General features: G+C 44.0%; 1 protein-coding gene across 1 annotated transcript in view; it reads right to left on the bottom strand.

The window, feature by feature from the left end:
- Positions 1-21,845, bottom strand: part of LOC106653011 (collagen alpha-1(XVIII) chain) — a 65,986-nt gene that overhangs the window by 28,852 nt on the left and 15,289 nt on the right. The window contains exons 2-3 of the mRNA XM_023460630.1: positions 16,156-16,421; positions 15,318-15,593 (exon numbers count right to left, since the gene is read on the bottom strand). Coding sequence (XP_023316398.1) covers positions 15,318-15,593; positions 16,156-16,421 — 542 coding nt within the window. The remainder of the gene's footprint in view (positions 1-15,317; positions 15,594-16,155; positions 16,422-21,845) is intronic.

The raw sequence follows: 21,845 nt of genomic DNA, 5'->3' as shown, positions 1-21,845 counted from the left end.
GCTACTACAGCTACGGTGCTGCAGCGGCAGCAGCCCTTCTTTTTCCGGGGATTTAGTGGATGTATATAAATGTGAACGCGCGAACAAAAAATAAAAAAATCCGTCAGCTTGTGTGTGTGCACGTGTGTATGTTATATACCTATATACATTGCGCCCGGGTGCAGCAGCTCAGCACAGCACACACACACGGGGTGTAGTATGCGATGGGAAAAGGCACCAGCGGGATGCTTGACTTTTAAATGGCCTAGGCCCCCCCGAGGTAAAGTCGCGAAATTATGACAGACTCTCTTTCTCGCTTTCGCCCTACCTTCCTACCCACCTCTCTCTTACTCTCTTACTCTCTCTTTCTCCTCTCCTGTACGCCGCCTCCTTCTTTCCGCTGAATTCTCGTCACGTTTTCGGCCTTCTCCATATCTTCCGCTTGTCACCTCGTTCGGAGGTCTTTTTGACTTTCTCGCCCATATGAATTTTGACGGAGTCACTGAATGGCAATATAGCGCGAGCGCGCAGCGAATCCTGCGCTATATATACGTATCCATAGAGCAGGGTACGTACCACCACCCATTGTCGTATCGGCTTCTGTCAATATTGCGCGCTCCAAGGGCCCTTGACGTGTGCTGCAGGTAGCAGACGCAATATATATATTCCGCGCGCAAAAAATGTCGTTTAATATGTATAACGCGTGTATATTTTCATTTACTTCTTTTTCAAGAGAATCGCGATTATGTATATTTCGGGTCGCTATGTTGGAAAGTCAAGAGCGCTAAAAATTCATCGCTATAAATTGCAAGTTATTCGACCATGCGCAGAGTGTGTAATCGAAGCGGTTCGCAATGTACTACTGGTACTAGTACTCGACTCATTGAAAATGCGCGCGTATACCTATACCGCACCATGCATAGTTCAAACTGTCTATTTCACCCTTTCAAACGAGTACGGGAAATGCGAAGTCGACTGCTGCTGCTGCTATATACCAAGGTATTTGCCACCTGCTATAACGGCATCGTCCAGTCGTAGCCAACATCGTCGACGAGGTTGGCCTCTCGTAATCCGATTAAGTCGCTGGGGTGTTGGCGTGTGCATGGCCGAGCACTGCACTCCGAGCCCGAGCTGCACAGGTACAGTTGGCAGCTCTCGAGCGGTATACGTATATATAGCACAGTACGTGTCTGCTGCTACTGCTGCTGCATCGCCACGACAGTGATCACGAAATATTGTATTTGCTCCGGTCGAGTCGTCGTCGTCGTAGTCGAGATTCCGCTAGATTTTCTTTGGAGGAGGATCATCTCTCGAGTACGCGCGGCAGTACAAGTACGGGGCTAGCCGTTGAAGCCCGACCCAGCACCACCACCGCTACGGCGATCTTATTGTCCCTATCCGCCGGCAGCGATTGCGTTTATCTTAAGCCCCCCCGCGCGCGAGCGTATACACTCGAAGCTCGGTTCTACGTACAAAGTAATTTTAACTTTGGTATTGCTGAAGTACGGACGGACGGACGTGTACGTTGAACGACACAATCGCTGCCCTGACAATAAATTAAATATTTCAACGAAACAGAAAAAAATCCCAGAGAGTAGAAGAAGCGAAAAAAAGCTTTCGTAAGCTGGCTAGAGAGGTTCAATGCTGCCTCGAGCGGACGTCGGAAGCTGCCGCGGTTTCGCTCTCGCATTGACAGCTCTATATCGAGCTCGGGTCAGCAGCAGCAGCAGCGGTGGCCGCATCCGGTCGACCCGCCTTCCGTTCAGCGAAAAAGACCTCGTCAAAATTGGAAAAGACCAGGTCGTTTTTTGCGCGCGCGCCAGCCAGCCCTGCGTGTGATGTATAAGCTCGCGAGCTTACACGGGGCATATGCAGGGCGCGCGCTTGTGTGCGCGTTCGCTGCTAGCTGCTGCTGGCCGCCTAGAGCACGTTAAACGGGTCAGGACGTGTACGTGAAAGATCGCGTGGAACGTCGACGGCGACGGCGGGGATGGGAGGGGACTGAGGCGCGTCAAGGATAGTGAAGCGGCTAGTCCGTTTCTCGTCTATGTAATACGGTGAATCCGTACGTGCATTATATATCTACTACGTATATGGGATGAAAGCGCCAAACAGCAGCTCGATTGATACGACCCGACGTCGCGCGGCTAAAGCCCAGGTAAGACTAGTAGCAGCTGTACGCCGTGTGCGTGAAAAATGAAAAGCTGAGCGCAAGACCGCGAGCGAGAGTACGTTACAATGGGCAAATATAGAATTTCGGATGAGTCGTGCTTACGAGCTATAGCTGCTGTGCCGTGTTCCGTATTTTTTCAATCCTTTTCTTTTTTATTATTTTTTAATCGTATTAGAAGCTCGGATTTTCATCTCTTATGGATTGTGTGCATAAGACACACAGGGGATAGAGACACAGACGCACAGAGACAGAGCGAGCGAAAGAGAGAAAAAGGAAAGAAAGAAAAGTTCCTAGTTTTTGTTTTAGAGAAAAATCAACATCGAGAGAATACGTACGCCGCCATTATCGTGATTATTCGCGTGTGTATATATGTGCCGCGCCACGCGCACCAGAGATCAGTCAGCTCTGCTACTACAGCTCGTTCGCGAGCTGGCTCGCATGATAAATTTAGACGGCAAATTGATTATTACGAATGAATAACGTCGTCTTCGTGTATAATAATCGCGTCAGAAGAGAGAGAACGCCCTCATCTTCGCCGGCAATTATATATTTTATCGTCGCGCTGTATATGCAGGAACATCAGAGAGCTTTACCTATACATATTCGAATATATTATATCAAAAGTTCGCGGCGCGTAAAATTTTAAACGCGCTTGCACGCTTTTTTTCCAGCGCAGCTGCAACGATCGAACTGGCACAATTGCGCATCGCTAATAATTACCCGTGATGTGTTATTTTTGAAAATCCATAAATGGCGCGCGTAGCTGCAATCACACATTTTTCAAATGAACGACGTGTAATATCTCGTTGACACCGCGACGTAAGTTCGCTTAGCGGTAGTACCAGCTAGACGATCAAGATTCTACACGAAAATACATGAGTAAAAGCGCGCGCGGATTTTGACGTGCTTACTTCTTTTCCATTATGCTCTTCGCTCGTCGCGCGTGAATATAAAATCCCCGCGTAGTTCTTCTAATTCACTTGTGAAGAGAGAGAGAGAGAGAGAAAGAAGAGAGAAAAAGACAGGCGGACTAAGAGACGAGAGAAAGAGAGGCAGAGAGACTCGGAAAGCGCGAAGATAAACCGCGCAATGCAATTAAAACTTGCGCCCTGAGATTTTAGCCCAATAGCGCGCGCGAGCGAGCGCAGCCATCTCTCGTTGCGTAATCAAGAAGGAATATACACGTACAACGTATATGTAGAGAAAGAGAGGGAGAAAAGAGAGAGAGAGAGAGAGAGATAGAGTAATGCACAGCTTGGGAGGTTGCAAGCAACTAGCGTACCGACTGCCAGAGAGTATAAGGCAATTAAGCTTAAGAAATAGCTGCTGAATAGCTTTGTAACGTTAAATCGAAAGGAATGGCGATAAAAGCGCGTATATATGCCGCAGGCAGGGGCTAGCGTGGCATATAGCAGCTCCTGGCGCGCTGTGTACGGCTACCACCTATATATACATATACACGTGTGGAGCAGTAAAGGAGTGAGCGAGAGAGAGAGAGAGAGAGAGAGAGAGAGAGAGAGAGAGAGAGAGAGGAAAAAAAGGAAAAGGAGAGTAACAAAAAAGAGTATACGAAGCCAAACGTACACAATCCGCCTTTTTCGATTCACCTTATTTACAGAGAGGGCAAACTCTTTCTCTCTCTCCCTCTGCTTGCGAGTAAGAGTCGCGAGAAAATCGAAGTGGGTAGTATAAGGTATACGAGGACGACGGTTAGAAAGAAAGAGAAAACCGACCGTCACCTAACCCAATCTTTGTTTTGGTTTCATCTAGCCAGGAGAAAAGGAGCGAGAACCTCGGCAGATTTTTTTTCTCCATCCCTTTCTCTCTCCCTCTCTCGGGGTTATTTTTTTTAGCCTCCTTTATTCGGGCGATTTTGAAAATTCATGGATCGCTCTCGTGGATTGATTAACGCTCCTGCACTCTATTTTTCGAGAGAAGATTCTGTGTTTTTTTTCTTTCCTCCTTCTCCTCCTCCTCCTCCTTCTCGCCGCTGCTCTCTCGAGTGCCGAAAAATAGATTTAAAAAAAAATCCGAGCGACGGAATAATATTGATTGATTTCTGGGGGAAGGTTTGAAAAGAACCACTTCGGCAATTTCGAATTCACTGAATTTTATATGTATAACGTACGGCGTGAGAAGAGAGAAACTTGAAACGTTTCCGATGTTGCGCCGGGGCAGAAAGAGCTAGAGAGAGAGCTGTCTATAGAAGCGCGAGTCTTACATTACATGCATGCATAATGCGCAGCGCGAATTCTATACATGTGTTAAAATTTGACGAAATAGAATTGAGAAACTATGTTCTCTGCGTACAACGTAAAGCAGTTACACAAACATTCAATGAGTAGAGGAGGCGTAGTAGGTAGTGTAGTGCGTACGCGGCCTGGCAGCAAGCGGTGCACTTCTGCGCCGAAAGCTCGTAAATGTGCTGTACTACAACAAACCATCAAAATCTCATAACTTGTATAATTGAAGTTATGAAAATGCACGCGTTGCGTTACTGTGTGCACGTACATATGCATACGCGCCTACCGCGCGAGCTCATTCGATGCCTATATCGCGTTTCCGAAGCCCACCGACAACGACGATGACGAGGTGCCTATACACATTTTTTCCCCCGAATATTTTTGTTCTTCGCAATTGAAAAAAGTGTGACATTTGGAGAAAAAAAATTCGGTGGAAAAAAGACGAGAGAGTACATATACGTTAACGCAGCACGGCGTGCGCCACGGCCGATGATCGACAGCCAGTGTGGGCCGCCGCGCGCTGCACTGCACTATTATATACGTATATAACAAAAAATAAAAAGGAAAAAACGATACGTATTCGCTTTTATGACCTATTTCCCAACTCTATCACGCATAGGTATACAATATACACACGGTACTCATATATACGCGGTGTATATTCTTTTTCTCTGTCTCCCTCAGCGCGGCAATACGTGTATCCTGTATATAAATGAAACTATGGATGAATTTCGCGGACGCGCCCGCCAAAAAAGAGAAAATGTAAAAGTAGACAGAGATGCGTTCTCTCTCTCTCTCTCTCCCTCCGCTCTCTTCTCTCGGCTGACCGAAACCGAGTGTGTGTGAGTGCGATCGAGCGTGAGTGTGTGTGTATACACGTCGGTTAGATTTCGTTGTGTGATATTACCGACCGCGAATCGCGTTTCGTCGTACACACACGAGAGCTTATTGAACTGTCACAGTTATAAAGTTATGATCTAGTGCGCGCATAGCGGGGTAGTTGAATTCGATTACGATTTCACTTGCGTGCGTGCGCGCGCGCGTGTGTGTGCGTGTCTGTCTGTCTGTAATACGCGAGTAAAATGTACATATGTATACGTATTTGTGGTGGCGTTCACGTACTACGACCTGTACCACCGCCGCTGAATTATGACAACTTCGTTGACGTTCATTTACTTCGGTATGCGCGTTGTAATATGCCGCGTGCGTGGCGCGCGTAATGCGCCGCGCGTGTGTACTTGTATGCGCGCAGCGATTATGTGGGTTATTACGCGGGGAGCGCGCGTATAATACGACCTGCACACCACGTGCATATGCATTTGGGTGGATGAGAAAGTTTTCATTCATCGTGATCCCGAAGCTCGAAAGCGCGGTAGGTATAGGAGCTTAATGAAAGACGATGCGCCGCGTCACCGAAGGTTATTGCGATTCTTTTTTTTTTTACATTTAATTGCGTCAAATGTAACAAGTACAATTTTAATTAAAAATATCTTACTTACGCAAACGACGAGCGAGCGACGAGCTGTTCAACATTTTCATCTTTTATTATTATTATTATTTTTTTATTATTTTATTTTAATAAAAAATATCTTACAGCTTGCTGCTCAGCGTTACAAGGAAGACGAACGAAAATCGTCGTTTGTACGATACATATTTTACTTTGTTTAAACAACAAAGTACCACAATTAAAATGTTCAATTATTCGAAGAACGATGCAATATCACTTCATTAAATATTTAAAAGCAGGACAAAAAAAGGTTGTAATAAAGGTCATCAGAATTTTGCTTACCTGCATCGTTGATATAGGCAGTACACGGCATCGCAGGAACGACAACAACGACGACGACGATTAAGCGGCCGCTGGAACGAGGCGCGAGCAGCTTGCGCCGCGATAATCGCCGCTGACAATGCCAACGACGACGAGAACGACGGTCCGCCGCGTACCGCCTCGATCGTCATTGGCGATGATGGTCCGACTACTAGGCCGGGGGCAACGTCTGCAACAGCTGCCTCGGGCCAAATCGAGCGACTTAATAACGCCTGGCATATGAACTCGCGATGATCACGATGACGACGGACAACACGTGTCACTTTGCTCTTCATGAACTTCGCACGCACACGGGGGTAGCAGTAACGATCGCCTACCAATTATCGCGATCACCACTCACTATTTTTTTTCTTATAACATTTCGTTATTCTCCATGTGATTAATACATTTGAAACACCAATAATTTTTCATTATATTTTTCGACACTTATCGTGGTCAATGCCTTGATCATCGAAGCGCATCCACCAATCAATGTCAATGTAACACAACTATACGAGTCACATCGGTATCTCTACCGCACAGTGCGTTTCGACGCGAGCGCAAAAAAAAACCAACAAATCAAAGGCAACGAAAAAATCGTCGTTTCGCTCGGAACGGCAATGATAACGACGACTACAACGGCGACGAGAGGCGAGCGCGTGTCTCTCACTGTCTATCGATGCTTGTGCCGTGGCCGTCACGGCACGTCTCTCGTACTCTGGCCGCCCGTGTAGCGTAAATACCGGCTAGCTGCTGCTGCTACCGCTGCAACTGCTACTGCTTGCTTGCTTGCTGCTGCTGCTGCTTCAGCTGCGAAAGGAAACCCCGTCTCTCGAGCGCGCGCACACTCGTTGTAGCACAGCGGCAGCGCCAAACGCTTTTGACTTACCAGTAGGGGTTGTACTCACGCACGCACACACAGAGCGGCGTGTCAGGGGTAGTAGTAGTAGTAGTAGGGACCATCGGTTGTGCGCGCGCGCGCACGCGAGTACACGCGAGCACGACGACGGAGGCGCACCGTGCACGCATACATACAAACGTGCCACGCAGATGTACCGCTGTATACGTGTATAAACGCGCATACGATGCACTTGGTGTATGTGTGCTACGCTATATAGAGATTGTGTATCCTGAGCGCGGATTGAATTTCCGCTTAGAGGAAAATGCAATATCTGCCGCCAAGTGAGATATAGTCATACATTAAATATAAGCACTTGCCGCGTAAAAGTCCATGTGATATTAATATTTTATAGAAAAAAATTCACGCAGGTAAACGGCTCGCGCGGAATGGGTGTGTATAGGTGTGTATAGCCCGGCTCTTTTTGCATACGGCATTTGTTAAACTTTACTGAAAATTAACGCGGCCACCGCCGCCGCCGCCGATGCCGGCGTAAAAATTGCTCTCTTTCAGCGGTGGGCATGAATTTCCAATTTCAGGGGTAAAAATGAAAAATCGCGTTAATGTGTTTTCTGAGATTTTCACTGAATATTTTTCCACAAAAAAAAATAACCGTGTAAATGCTTTCCTTCTGTTGGTCTCTATAAATATCTCCGTGTAATTTTGAAAAATAGCTGGTGAAGTTTGCATATTATTTATAACCTCTTTATAAAGAAACCATATTTACAAGTTCTTAAAAAAACCAATTCAATTAGTTTAGCTATATTCATTTTTCTAAGGAAATAGTTAAACAAGACTTTAACTTTTAAGTTAATAACTATAATTTCTCTTTAATAAATTTTACATTTATCAAAATAACGTTGTTTATTATGTAAATGCGCCTATAATAAAAATGCGATAATAACTGAATTAATTTTACATCAATATAATAACGAACCCTAGAGAGCGATGAATACTTAATTCGATTCGGAATAATAAAGTCAAAGTACTCAGTAATCAGTTTACACAATGCAGAGAAATGAAACGTTCTCTTACAAAACATTGTGTAGGTACAAGACTTTTTATTCAACTTACTTTAATTTTGAGTGTAAAAATAGTTTTGTCGTGCAATATTTCAAAATATCGAACATATTTCGTTACTTGAATAGTCTGGGCGAACATAAAATCGACTGCCGGAAAAGCAGTGGAAGTATCAGTGTTTAGTCAGACATCCAAAATATCTTCGATAACTAAATTCTAATTTTAATCACTGCGGCATCTCTCGGATTCGCTTTGAATCAGAGTCTACGAAATTTAATAATAATTTTAAAATTAATGTTTTTGATGAATAATTTCGTACATACACGTCAAAGATCAAAGCAGATGTCTATAACGAGCATTTTTATGCGTTCATGTACGGAGATAATTTTAAGGCATCTCATAATAAATTTAGCGACGTAATTTTCAAAAGGGTCTATTCTTTTTATGAGACTTTAAACAAATAATGTTGTAAAAGATTAGTAAAAACCTCGAAATAAAATCATTCCGATGAAACATCGCGGTATTACGTCTTTTTACAACGTCAATCAGAAACTCGAATTCGCGCGGTGATTTGAAAAAACACGTTTTTCTACTCTTACGTTTTTCTGAACTCGAACTCTTTCTTAGCTGAAGCTCGCGAGCTAGCGAACAAAAGTTTGACTTCTTTACTTTTGTCTACGGGGCCATTGAATGTGGATTCACCTTTGGTCGGCGGAGCCCCCCTTCTCGCGTTTGTTTATTGATAGGTTCAAATTCGTACTTTTTCTCGTGTGTGCACACACCTATCTCACGGTAATGCATTACACTTCTTTACAAGAGTATTTTTCTTCTCTTTTTCCCCAGCTCTCTCTCTCCATTTCTTTCTCTTCCTTCTTCGAGCTGTTCAAATAATTTTTTTTTTGTTTTCGCCAACATTAACCTCCCTCGCTTGCTTGGGGTAGAACAAATGCCTCTTGTCAACAATGGAATTAAAAAATCAATCAAATAGAAAGAGGGGAAACCCGAGGGGGAAAAATAGCCAACGGCAAACAGTTTATCGCAGCTCCTCGAGCTTTACGTAAGGAATTTTAGATAACATTTGGAGAGAGCGACCCGAACGTCTATAGCGTGTGCTTTTAAGAGTGCCCCACGCGCGCCGAGTGCAGTGCGTTGCAGTACAGTATAAGGAGCAGCTCACCTATACAGAAGTAGTAGTAGTAGTAGCAGCAGCAGCAGCAGCAGCAGCTAGCAGTAGTGGTAGTGCGCAAAGCTAAGCAAGTTCCATATCCTTTGTAAACTACTACTTGCCACGTAATATCCCAGGAACACGTGAGCTACGGCGAACGAGCCATTTGATCGTCGAGCGTGTAATTCACACCCGCGAGCTACATTTTTTACTGCTTCTTATTCCTCCTCTCTATTTGTGTGTGTGTGTGTGTGTGTGTGTGTGTGTGTGTGTGTGTGTGTGTGTGTGTGTGTGTGTGTGTGTGTGTGTGTGTGTGTGTGTGTGTGTGTGTGTGTGTGTGTGTGTGTGTGTGTGTGTGTGTGTGTGTGTGTGTGTGTGTGTGTGTGTGTGTGTGTGTGTGTGTGTGTGTGTGTGTGTGTGTGTGTGTGTGTGTGTGTGTGTGTGTGTGTGTGTGTGTGTGTGTGTGTGTGTGTGTGTGTGTGTGTGTGTGTGTGTGTGTGTGTGTGTGTGTGTGTGTGTGTGTGTGTGTGTGTGTGTGTGTGTGTGTGTGTGTGTGTGTGTGTGTGTGTGTGTGTGTGTGTGTGTGTGTGTGTGTGTGTGTGTGTGTGTGTGTGTGTGTGTGTGTGTGTGTGTGTGTGTGTGTGTGTGTGTGTGTGTGTGTGTGTGTGTGTGTGTGTGTGTGTGTGTGTGTGTGTGTGTGTGTGTGTGTGTGTGTGTGTGTGTGTGTGTGTGTGTGTGTGTGTGTGTGTGTGTGTGTGTGTGTGTGTGTGTGTGTGTGTGTGTGTGTGTGTGTGTGTGTGTATGTGTGTGCACCTTGTGCAGGTGCAGCAGCAGCATATAGGAGAGCGCAGTTAGCTTCTCGTGCAAGCTATGTGCTGCTAGGCGAGCGAAAAAGGGGGTGAATATTGAACTTTGCATGATTGAGTGTTACGTAACACGCCCGAGATGTGCTGTGTGCGCGCCACACAGAAAAGAAGAGATTCGACTTCGCGCGCGGGCATGAGCTTGCTCTATCAGTGCACGCGCGAGCGTGTTTATTTGCGTCGCGTTCGGATTCAATCGCGGCTAGAAAAAAAAGCACGTCGATGAGTAATAAGACGGATCCCCACCTACTGTGCACGTTCGATCGGAGGAAAAAACCTATTTATTTTCGTTGTTCCGAGGTACGCGGAAGCGTTCATTAAGATTAACGAGAATTTGTCGAAGGTGCCACGCGACGAGATATCCGATGTATTTTCTTAAATTCATTACATAGGCACTGAGGCAGGTTGAAGCCACGGGACAAGACGGATATCGAAATAATATTGTTTGTATTTATAATACTTTGAATATCGTACGTCGCCTTCTCGCGATACGCCGTTGATTAAATTCGGATGTATTTTTCCCCCCTCTCCTCCTCCTCCTCCTTTTTTTTCAATAAATTCCAATGGTCGATATATACACAAGCAGCTATATAGCCCCCCGCACAATAACTGACACGGAAAAAAATGAAAAGACAAACGTTCAAAGAGGGATCTGTGCAGGTAGCTAGCTCTAGCTAGCTCTCTAGCTCTCGCTCTCCCTCGCGAGCGCACGTGCCAGGAAAAGGTCGTATTGGTTTTATCGAAATGCTATTTTTCGCACTCCGCCGGTTTTTCGGAATGAACGATAAATCGAATACTAAATGTCTACCAATTGAACATTCCCAAACACTACACTCTCGAGCGCGAGGGACTTTAAATAATCCGAGGCGCTTATTTTCAAACTGTTCAACAGTTATAACTTGGGGCGTTTTTGGTGTTCTTTTTTTTCGTTTTTATTACCGATATAAATCGCGCGAAGATTCGAATGATCAATCGTAATGAAATCGTAATTTTAAAATTAGTTTGACAGCAAAAAAGAAGCAAAGAATCGTGGAGAGCAGGTGGTGGAAGTCCCCTGAAACCTTAAAATCGATCCCAATTTCTCGATTTTCGTAAACAATATGATTAAATCTGATCCTTTTATGCGCAACGCCATATGGATTTTATATCTAATAAGTGTATATTCACAAATATTTCGTATACGTATATTTGTAGCGGAGTGACTTTTCACCTCGTATAAGCATATACGCGTGGATGGTAGCTTTTTCGGTCTAGTACGGCGCACGGCTCTAAATTTATGCCAGAATCATGCCGAAAAAATTCCTTTCTTCTTCTTATTTTTGTGCCACTCTCGCAAGAACTCGAACGCTCATTTGTTTTGCTTTTTTGCCTCTCTGTTTTCAGAAGAGTTTCATATTCTTGAAATTCAAAGCCGTGCGCGGTTTCCGACTCACGGATAATATTATAACGCAAATTACAACAATTTCGGAACAATATTTCGCTATTAACGTTTATTCGCGCCGTAAATCAGGAGGGCGTTATTTTGGATCAATTAAAATAAATCGATTTTTAATTTTGTTACAGCCGGTACAATACTCACACCCACACACACTCAACGCGCAATAGGCTATATACCTTTAATGGAATTTCGAAACGTTAATTTCATCGCCGGGGTATTGTTTAACGCCGATCATTATTTTTCATGCAGCGTATGGGGCGCATCGGACTCGAAGTTCAAACAGACCGTATAGATATTACGCAAACACACGAGCACGCTCACACATACAAACATACGACGTGGATCTCGGTCATTGCACGGGTAGCGCGCGTGCGAGAGAGGCGAGAAAGCGTGAATAATCTCGGCTCACGAAGCTGCAAAATAATACCCGGGGCAGACGCGCCTGCATATTACATACGCACAAACGGAAAATGGCGTATTATAGCCGTGTCACATCCATCAGAGCTACAAAAAGATGTATGTGTATAATTCTCGTTGCAGCTCGCGGGCAGCTTCTTGCGGGAGCTTCCTATGTCATATACGTGAGCTGATCCTTGAGCTTGCAGCAGGCTAGCTACTACTGCACGTGCTAAACCTGTTACAATTTACATATATTTAGCTGAGAGCATTATTATCACGCGTGCGCAATGTGCAAAGCTCTACTTGAGATCCGGCTTCATTTTCCTCCCCTTTTTTTTCTTTTTTTTAATACTAAAAATTCGACTGGATATTTTTGGTTAGCGGTGCGTTCTGCACAACCACTATACACACGGTGTAACAGGTGCAGCGAAAAGCTTTTACGAAAAAAAGGGGCTGCTGCGTGGCTTGTTCTTAATGCACTGTTTTGCGTGTGTGTGTTTATATGTGCGCATGTGCCCTAGGTGAAGCTTCTTGATAAAAGTTTTTTCCACCCAGAGAGCACGATATTTTTACACAAGTTGCATTCGGTAAAATTAAGAATATTTTTACGCATAATTTTTCGGGCATAATTTCAACCCACACATTTGCAGTGCAAAAGATCAAAGTGTACGCGCAACGACGAGTTTATTTAAAAATTATTGAACAAACAAACATTTTGATCGCGGTATCCGTAAAATAAAGTCGTTTCGTTCAACGGCATCGAAAATACATAATTTTGGGTACGTAATTTTTCCAGTATGGTAAATAAACGCGGAATTGTCCATTATAGTAATGAAAAACTTATTAAGCACGCGGGAGGAGCACAGTCGGAACGAGTGAAAACACGTAAACAGCAGCGGCAGTGACAGCCAAAATGATGTTTTTACCGAATTATCGTACGCCTGTATTTATAAGAAGAAATACGCGAATACACAAAATAACGTCAATAATACACACGGTATAAATGGCCGCAAACACGCGGTAAATCGAATGCGCCTCGTTATATTTTGCAAAATGGCGGAGTGCGTGATCCTCGTTTTATAAGTGACACACGCGAAGAGCAAAATGAGAGACCTACCCGTCGGGCATCCTCGATTGGCTCGTTACTATTGATAAGGCCGCTGCCGCTGCTGCTAAAAGAACATCCGCGTGACCCGGGGTTAAAAGGCGCCCCCATTTTAATTGCTCATTTTACTTACAAAGCAGTGATGGTGACCGCGCGCCGAGCGGGTTTAAATTTTCTGGGGCACTCTTTTTTGAAAAAGATATGCGCGCGTCCAGTTATGGCCATTCGGCATATCGAGTATTCATTTGACCTCGACGCTGGGGCGAGCTCGAGCTAATTTGTCACCATCGTACTGGAAAGAGCTTTCGAGCTATCGGTCAAGGGACTCGAAAACATTTCCAGTTTTTGAAATAAAATGTCGTCCTGCTCGCTTTTGTTTTCCCCACTGCAACCGAGTTCGAGCGAAATAACTGATTTTTACAATAATATTCGTAATAAAAGTTTTGCGATCTAGTGATGATAACTCGCAGCACTATTTATAAATGAAAAAAGAGATCTGCGGATAAAGCATACTATTGACTTTTATGAAAACTAAAGCTATGGACTTTATTTGAAAATTATACTCGATTTTAATTATTTCAATAATTAGTTAATAACTCTCATTAATTCATTTAATAGCTTTTGTGAAAGGCAAAATTTATGAAAATTGTTCGAAATAATAAAATTTTATTTACGCTTTTATTTGAAAGATACGAGCGATGTAATTTAATGATGAATAAATTTTTCATTTTTTTCTTGTGCTTGAAATTTTAATTATTTTTCCAGCGTTACTTTTTATACGATTAATAAAATAAGTTTTCAATATTTAATGGTGGAACAACATTATAAATTTTAATATAACCCAAAAAAAAGTTTATTATGCTTCAGATTCATTTTCGAAGGCGACATTCAAAGACAATAGATTCATATCAAAACTGATCTGTATGAGTCTCTTAATATATTCATATAATTCGTTATGAATGACAAAAGATGAGCCTAGAGTTAAAATTGCACGGCTTATGCATAATGTGTTGGTGTGGGTAGATGAAATTTATATATATATCCGCAAAAGGCTGGAAGGGTAGAATGAAATGAAAAGGTCGCAACCTTTACATAAGTACGTAAGTGCATAAACACAATTGAGAAAAGTACTGTGGAGTCTCCGAGCTTCAACTTTGGACAAGTGGTGAATCCATTATATTATTGTTACTTATTATTATTTTTTCTTACAAAAGACCAAACGAAAACATCTTTGTAAATTGTAACGCTACACCTTCACTCATTTTTTGAAATTTTTTATGATTTATGATCTCTGAATGTTGAACTTAATAATATGAAAACAATGTTTAATAGTATAGTTAACTATGAAAATTAATGTCTTTCGCTTTGATAAATACAAACACGTTTATTTCTTCACGATGTAATTGTGACTAACAGTTCTCATTGGGTCAATTTTCTCAGTCGTATTGACCCCTTGAAATCGAATTAATCAAACATTTTCTCAGTTTCCCATCATTGATCAGTCAAAAGTTTAAATCAGTAGTCAACATTTCAAAAAATTTTTCTTGTTTTCCAGTGCCACGATGATAACGAAACATATTCGCTCTAATGGCGCTTCGAGCTATATAACAGGTTTATACGAATGACAAACGAATATCGTCAGCGTATAACGTGTTTGTAGCTTATCGAAAAAGAGTCCTGTACTCAACGCACAATTTATTATTGTCAACATCGAGGGGGCCATGTGACACTTTCGCGTCGCACGGAAAACAAAAATCGGATGCTGTAATTGCTAGTCAGCAGCGACGAATGTAGTGAGTGACAATAAAGTTAATATGCATGGGCTATAAATCGTGCGGACTTCAAACATCTGCTCTTTTTTATTCGTGCCGAGCTATCCCCGACTGATAAGTTCTACGTGCCACTGGTTTCGGGCAATTTTCAGACATTTTCGGTTTTTAAATGTGATATCGGGTAATTGGAAATGTGAGATGCTTAAAAAAAAATGTAAATCAAGTCTCTTCAGAGTTACTTGTCAATTGACTTACGTACGTCCCACTAACGGAATGAAAATGATTACTCGTGTATATTTTCAACTTATGAAATTTATAATTGCTAGAATTTGTTTAAAATTTTTTTAAATAAACGTAGGAGAAATTGGGGTGATCTCTTCGATTTTCATTTAACATTCATCGAATTGAAATATTTAAGTCCATTAGCATAAATGGTATAAGATTATTCGACTCACGTCGTATTTCTCCTGTATGTGCGGACCACCTTGGGCGATGTAGAGCGTGCTGGCCGTGTCGAAGACGAGCTCGGGCGGTATCCGCGTGACCCGCTGGCGGCCGACCTCGTTGCAGTTCAGGTAGAGAACGACCTCGGTCATGGTGACGCGTATCACGATCTTGGACCACTTCCTCACGAGCTTGGGCACGGTGAACTTGGCCACCTCGTCGGAGAACGAGTGCATGTCGGAGTTGGTGTAGACGAGCGATATGTTTTGATTGGACGACGGGCCCTCCTGTCATCGCACAAGAAAAACAAAACGCAGTCGCGCGATGATAATCGAATAGCTCGAATGCGACGTCTCGTGCTCTATGTATATGTATCTGAAAATGTAATGGGCGCGCGCGTGCGGTATATATGCGACAGTGCGGGAGCTATTATATTCCGCGCTATTCGGGTCAAGTTGTGTGTCAGCAACTGCTGCACAGCTTATAGCGCGCGAGTGCGGCGAGCTAGCAACAGGATATTTCGCCCGATCATATCCGTGCATACTGTCAATGAGCAGATGCGCTATATATAGCGGGCACGTATATCCCAAGCGCAGCTGAATACATACGGACAATAGGCAAGTGCTATATACTCCTGAAAGTGGATACAACAAGGAGAAATTTATCACTCTACATTCCTTAACTCAGTCGATCTGTAATGTACGTAGGTCGTTGTAGGCCGTATAAAGGGGCGCGCGCGCGACATTCGTACCTACTCTATACGCGAAAGAGATGAAATATAATGAACGAGATCTCGCTTCGCGTCACAAAAGCTTATAAATAGGTGCTCGTCCGTATATATATACTCACCGAAATCCGAATGCCAAGCTGAACGACCGTCTCGAACGGATTGAGCACGGAGAAGAGATAGCTGTTCCTGGCCGACTGGATCTTGAACATGGCCACGATGGTGAACTCGGCGCTGAGCTTCTCCGGCAGGTACATGCGATAGGGCTGCTTGACCTCGGACGACGGCCGAAATCCGAACGCCGGGAAGCCGTCGTAGCCGTCGCTTATGTAGAGGCTCTTGTCGTCTATCAGCGAGACCGCCGCCTCCAGCAAATCGAAGTGGGTCTCTGCAAGCAATCGGCTGTGTTTAATGCGACCTCATCAACGTACTCCACAGCGGCGGCGATGCCAGCCAGCTGCTGCCGTTGCGGTTATCGCGTATGCTCTCTCTCTCTCTCTCTCTTGGCTATATCAGAGGCTCGTAGCATATACCAGAGAACAGATCGCAAGCTCTGCCTCTTGCGGCGCGGTATACGCGCATTGGAATCCGAGAAGCTCGCTTTAAACGAGCAATTATATGCTGCGGCCGACGACGACGACGACGACGACGCTATATACGTATCGCGACTCGCAAACCTCTCCGCGACCTATAAACCACTGTATCAAGTTCACGGCTACGAATATTGAAAGAAAGAAAGAGGGAGAGAGAGAGAGAGAAAGGAAAAAAACAAACAAACGGGAACTATCCGCGGTGAAAAATTTCCCAGACACTGCGCATACAGCGCAACATCATATATAGAGAGAGAGAGAGAGCCGAGCTTTACAAAAGCTCAATGCTTCAGCGTTACATATATGGCTTTTATCAGTTGTGGCGGTGAGCGATGTATCAAAGAGTAAACATTTCTATAGCTTTTCGCGCGTACAGCACAGAGAAGCCTTCGTATAATAGCTTGTATACATGTACGCGCCATATATCGAGTGGACTGGCGTCTATAGTGTTATGTGTGTGTGTCCAAAATGCGCGTCTTACAGATCTTAGCGGGGGCGCGCACCAAGCCAGGATGAAAATTTACGGCTCACACGTGTCGAGGCGCAAAGCACGGCAGCAAGCTCGTTGGTGATGGAGCGTCCGCATGATGCACGCGAGCATATAATAACAATAATAATAATACCTGGTCAGAGCTATACCTGCAGCAGCAGCAGCATGAGTCGCGTTTAACCCACGTGCGCGTCCAGATATACCTTATACATACACACGTATATCGATCACTCACAAGAGGCTCACCTAGGCTGGTGCTAGGCAGAAGCGGGAGGGGTGACGGCGGAGCGCTGCAGCACATTTATTACGGAGAAAATGAGCCGGGGGGTGAGGGCGCGCGCGAGGGATAAAACTTTGCGGAGCAGGCCTATAGCGTCAGCTCGTATTATACGGTACGTATACGTACATGGCTTGTGTCCTCTCTCTCTCTCTCGCCGACGCGCCGCACGACCCATGTATCATAAATCGGAAAGCAGCTCCGCGCGCCTCGACAACAACACATAGCGCGGCGGTGGTGGTGGCGGACTGCTAAAAGCTGCGAAACGACCGACCGACGCGCGCGCGAGAAAAGCCTCGCCGTAATCGATATTTATTGCCAACTGAGTATATGTGCCATGCGTGACGCGCGTCTCGCGCGCATGTATCTGTCTGTGTGTGCTCAACGCGCGAGGGTATAAGTGCAGGTACATGTTGCACACACGAAGCAGATGAAGAGAAAATTGCGAAACGCTCCGACGATCGCGCAGCCCCTTTATACGATATGTGTGTGTATATGTACGCACGCAACGCAAACACGAGAGAAAGAGCCGATATGAGTTGTTTTGTCAAAGCAGATATCACTCGCGAACCGTATTCGTCAAAGGTATGCGGCAAGAGTATAGCAGGGAAACGTTTTTCATGTGAAAGCGCCTACTCTAATATCGAACGCGTGCATACATATACTAGCCTACGCTGTGTATGTGTTAAATTGAGATGAATTTACCTGTATATCACTAGGGTACAACAATATCATTTGGCTTCTTTCATTTCGGTAATTATAATTTGTAAAGTGCAACGTGGCTCACCCGAAGAAGACCTCTTTGCTAGCAAATGTCAGTTAAATTTCATGCTAATTCATTGCTTTGATAAGTTCGATATCGATCTTGTAGTTGAAGTTGTTTGATATACTCGCATTAAAGCATATTGCATGTTATGGAACCTGACGGTTCTTTTACCGGTAAACGATGGAATAACCCTAAATATAAATTTAATTATGAATGTAAAATAGTTTGTTGTTCAAAAAGTCTATGGTATCTCCAAGAACATCAAAATTAGAAGATCGCCCTTACAGCTTTTTGAAAAAATATAATTAGTGTAGGTTGTAGAAAAATGGATTGAAAATTCAAAAAAACTTCTCCAATATAATTTAAGTTTAAACAAATTAATAAAATCGTTTTCTATTGGGGGAAGACTTATCTTCATCAACAGTGGTAATGGGCGCTTTCATCAACAGATGGAGTGTTGTAAACTTGCAAGTGATAAAACAAGTTTCCGATTGTAATATAAACACGAAACATTCACAAAGACGTTCATTGTAGGATTTTGTGTAGGAAAATGTGAAAATCACACAAGAAATCGGAATTGAATTGAAATTTTAATTCAAAATTGACATCGTTAAGATTGAAATGCATTTTTTTACAAAAAGCTCATGTAGCGTTAAAAACGTACAGTCAAACGCGGTGCGATATTGTTAAAACGTATACAATCTTCTAACGGTACAGCCGTGGATCTTCTTTTATTTGGCACACACACATACACAGACACAATTCGCGAAAAAGGAAACGAAACAAAAAAACAAAACGAAGTTCAGTAAAATGGATATTAGAAAAATTCCAGCCACGCAGAGGGAAAAGACGCACCGGAGCGGACCAACTATGCACTGACAGATGCAACTAATTCGCATAGTTTAGCTGTAACGTGGTCGCCGCGCGCGAGCGCGCACAAAAAGTCACGTACCAGAGATTCATGTTACAAATTCAGCAGCATCAAATACTTCGCCGATGCGTGCAATACTGCCTGCTGCTACTGCTGCTGCTACTGCTACTGCTACTGCGAATTCTGGAAAATATCCGCATGTATGTATAAAATCCTGCCAAAAATGTATTAATTTTTGAACGACTACGCCTCGACAGGATTAAAAAGAGTACGCACCAAAGTGGATCAATCGGAAAACTTTAACTTTGATTTCTCTTTGAGTATTTTGCCAGGCAATGTGCCTCACAAAAAAAGACGGAGTATGAACGATTTATAGAAATATGTGTACGCCGCATGCATGTGTGCTTTGTATAATATAGTTCGTGGTAGGCTAAAAGGATGGCGCCAGCAGTGTGGGTATATACCGAGCCGAGAGCGTAACTCATTCGCTCCATAGTCGTTACAGTCCTTGTATATATGTGCTATATGTATGCGCGTGTACCTACTTTACGGGCTCAGCTGCGAGCGCGCGTAAGTCGTACTACGCGCGGGGGGGTAGGAGCTGCACACAATGCGCCGCACATTTGAAAGCATCCGCATATGGGCAATCAGCGCCTCGGCGGACCGCACTATTTGGCGCTCCTGTGAGCGTGCGAGAAAAAAAAAGATTAAAAATCGGGTGACTATTCGCGGGATTGTGTTATAGTACGCGGGCGCGCGCACCTCTGGCGGTGCTGCTGCTGCTCTGGTCCGCGTCAATTTTACTCATTGATTAAGCTGTCAGTCATGCGTGTGCGCGTGGTGCGGGGATTTTTAGAATTATTTCGCGGTTTTTTTCGTTTTGACTGTTGCTCTCTCCTCTCTCTCTCTCTCTCTCTCTCTCTCTCTCTCTCTTTCTCTCTCTATTTTTTTTAACTTGTAAGATATAATTGCTTTGTTAACGAACGCCCCTGGAAATATAAAATTTCATTTAGCGTAAAATATGCGATTCAAATTTCCGCAGCACACGTGTACGAAACGTGAAAAATTTTTATACGTTCACAGATATATTTATCGTAAATTTGATTCGGAAACAGCTTCCGACTCTGTTTTTCAATTAATTGTTTACGTACGAACGAGTATAAAATTTGAAACTTGCGATGGCCTCTCGCGAAAATTGCATCTTCAAAAGTCGAGTGATAACCTTTCGCAAACATCCCTCACATCTCGCGCGCGCCAGTAGTAGAATACATATTTTCCCAAGAAACATTCGTGTGTTAATTAAAAAGTTGAATGTAAATGCGCAGTTCTTACAGGCCATTGTCAAAGCTTATACGGGTTTACGTTAGTAGCGCTTTCGCGCGTTTCAATGTTGATCTTCATTAAATCCGAGCTTCACTGCTGTTCTTTTTTTCTTTTTTTCTCTTACTCTGTTACTCTCTTCGGGTCATCGTACTCGTAAGTCGAGACACACATACACAACAATTGCAGCAGCAGCAATGGCCACAAGCCACGCGCCGCGCAGCAGATCGTATAGCGCCTGCACGCGAAATATCATTTGGCGCTCGCATTATTTTCATTATCGGGTCGTACGTTAAAAAAGATTTCCCAGCACGGAGCTCGGCGAGCAGCAGCTACTTCTCTTATTAACTTTGATTCTTCGACTTTATATTCCCGCAGGCGGCGGCAGCGGCGATGCGTTGGTCTTTTTTATATCTTCGGCGGCAAAATATAGATATTATATAGAACGTACGGGTTATATACACGTTCCTCTCGGCTCATAGAAAAATATCCAAGTTTTTTTAATTAAGCGCGCGTGCACACGCGGTGGGGGCCCAGAAGGGTAAGCTCATAAAGCCGTTGAAATACGAGCAGCTGTAATAGTATAGCTGCTGCTGCTGCTGCTCATGCTCATGCTCTCGCGCGCTCGCGTATTATACAGAGATGAGATTTGCGTTTACGTGTGCAGCAGAAGCAACATCAGCGCGCGCGTTAGATTAAAAACGAATCGTGCGTACATTAAAACGCAGTAAAACGACCGCAGTATACAACGAGGAGGAGCGCGCACGGGTAAAGCCACAAGCGCGTCGAGTCGCGTATAACCGGCATATACGTTGATAGACAATCTCGAATATCTCGTCTCGCGAATCGTGATTACGCGCCTTGTTGACGAAATAAGTTGCTGCTGCTGCTGCTGCTTGAGTTGCAGTGGCAGTAGTAGCAGCAGCCTATGTATATATATTAGACACGAATGTGGATGGGGCGGAGAAGCTTGAAGGAGTGGGTGGGTGGTGGTATAGCGGTAAGGAATGCTTCCTGACACTCCAAGACGACGTGTATTATAGCTGCTCTATAACACGCTATGCTGCAAGAGGTAGAGAGAGAGAGAGAGAGAGAGAGAGAGAGAGAAAGACTGGCATGATATAGCTAGCCAACTTACTCGCTGAACGAGTTCACTGGGTTGTGTAACGTATACGTGAACAGCAAGCCGGAGAAAGAGAGAGAGAGAGAAAGAGAAAGACCGACAGACAGAGTCACACACAGAGTGCAATATAACGGAAGCTCTGCCTTGGAGACATCCACTCAGCTAGCTAGCTAGCTCGTCGTCGTGTGTGCTATGCTACTGCCATACTATACAACTACTGCAAGGGCTGCGCTCTGGCAAGCGCGAGAAACAAGAAGTACCCGTAGAACAAAAAAGTATTCTCTAATACAATAGACGAATAAAAGAAAGTTATCTAACGAGCTATCACCGCCTCGACGACGACCAACGCGCCACCGGCAACCCCGGCGTTATATA

This window comes from Trichogramma pretiosum, unplaced genomic scaffold (genome assembly GCF_000599845.2).
Source record: "Trichogramma pretiosum strain Unisexual culture from Peru unplaced genomic scaffold, Tpre_2.0 scaffold30, whole genome shotgun sequence".
In the NCBI taxonomy this organism is placed as follows: domain Eukaryota; kingdom Metazoa; phylum Arthropoda; class Insecta; order Hymenoptera; family Trichogrammatidae; genus Trichogramma; species Trichogramma pretiosum.
Note: the sequence above shows the minus strand (reverse complement) of the source record. Positions and strands in the feature narration are given on the sequence as shown.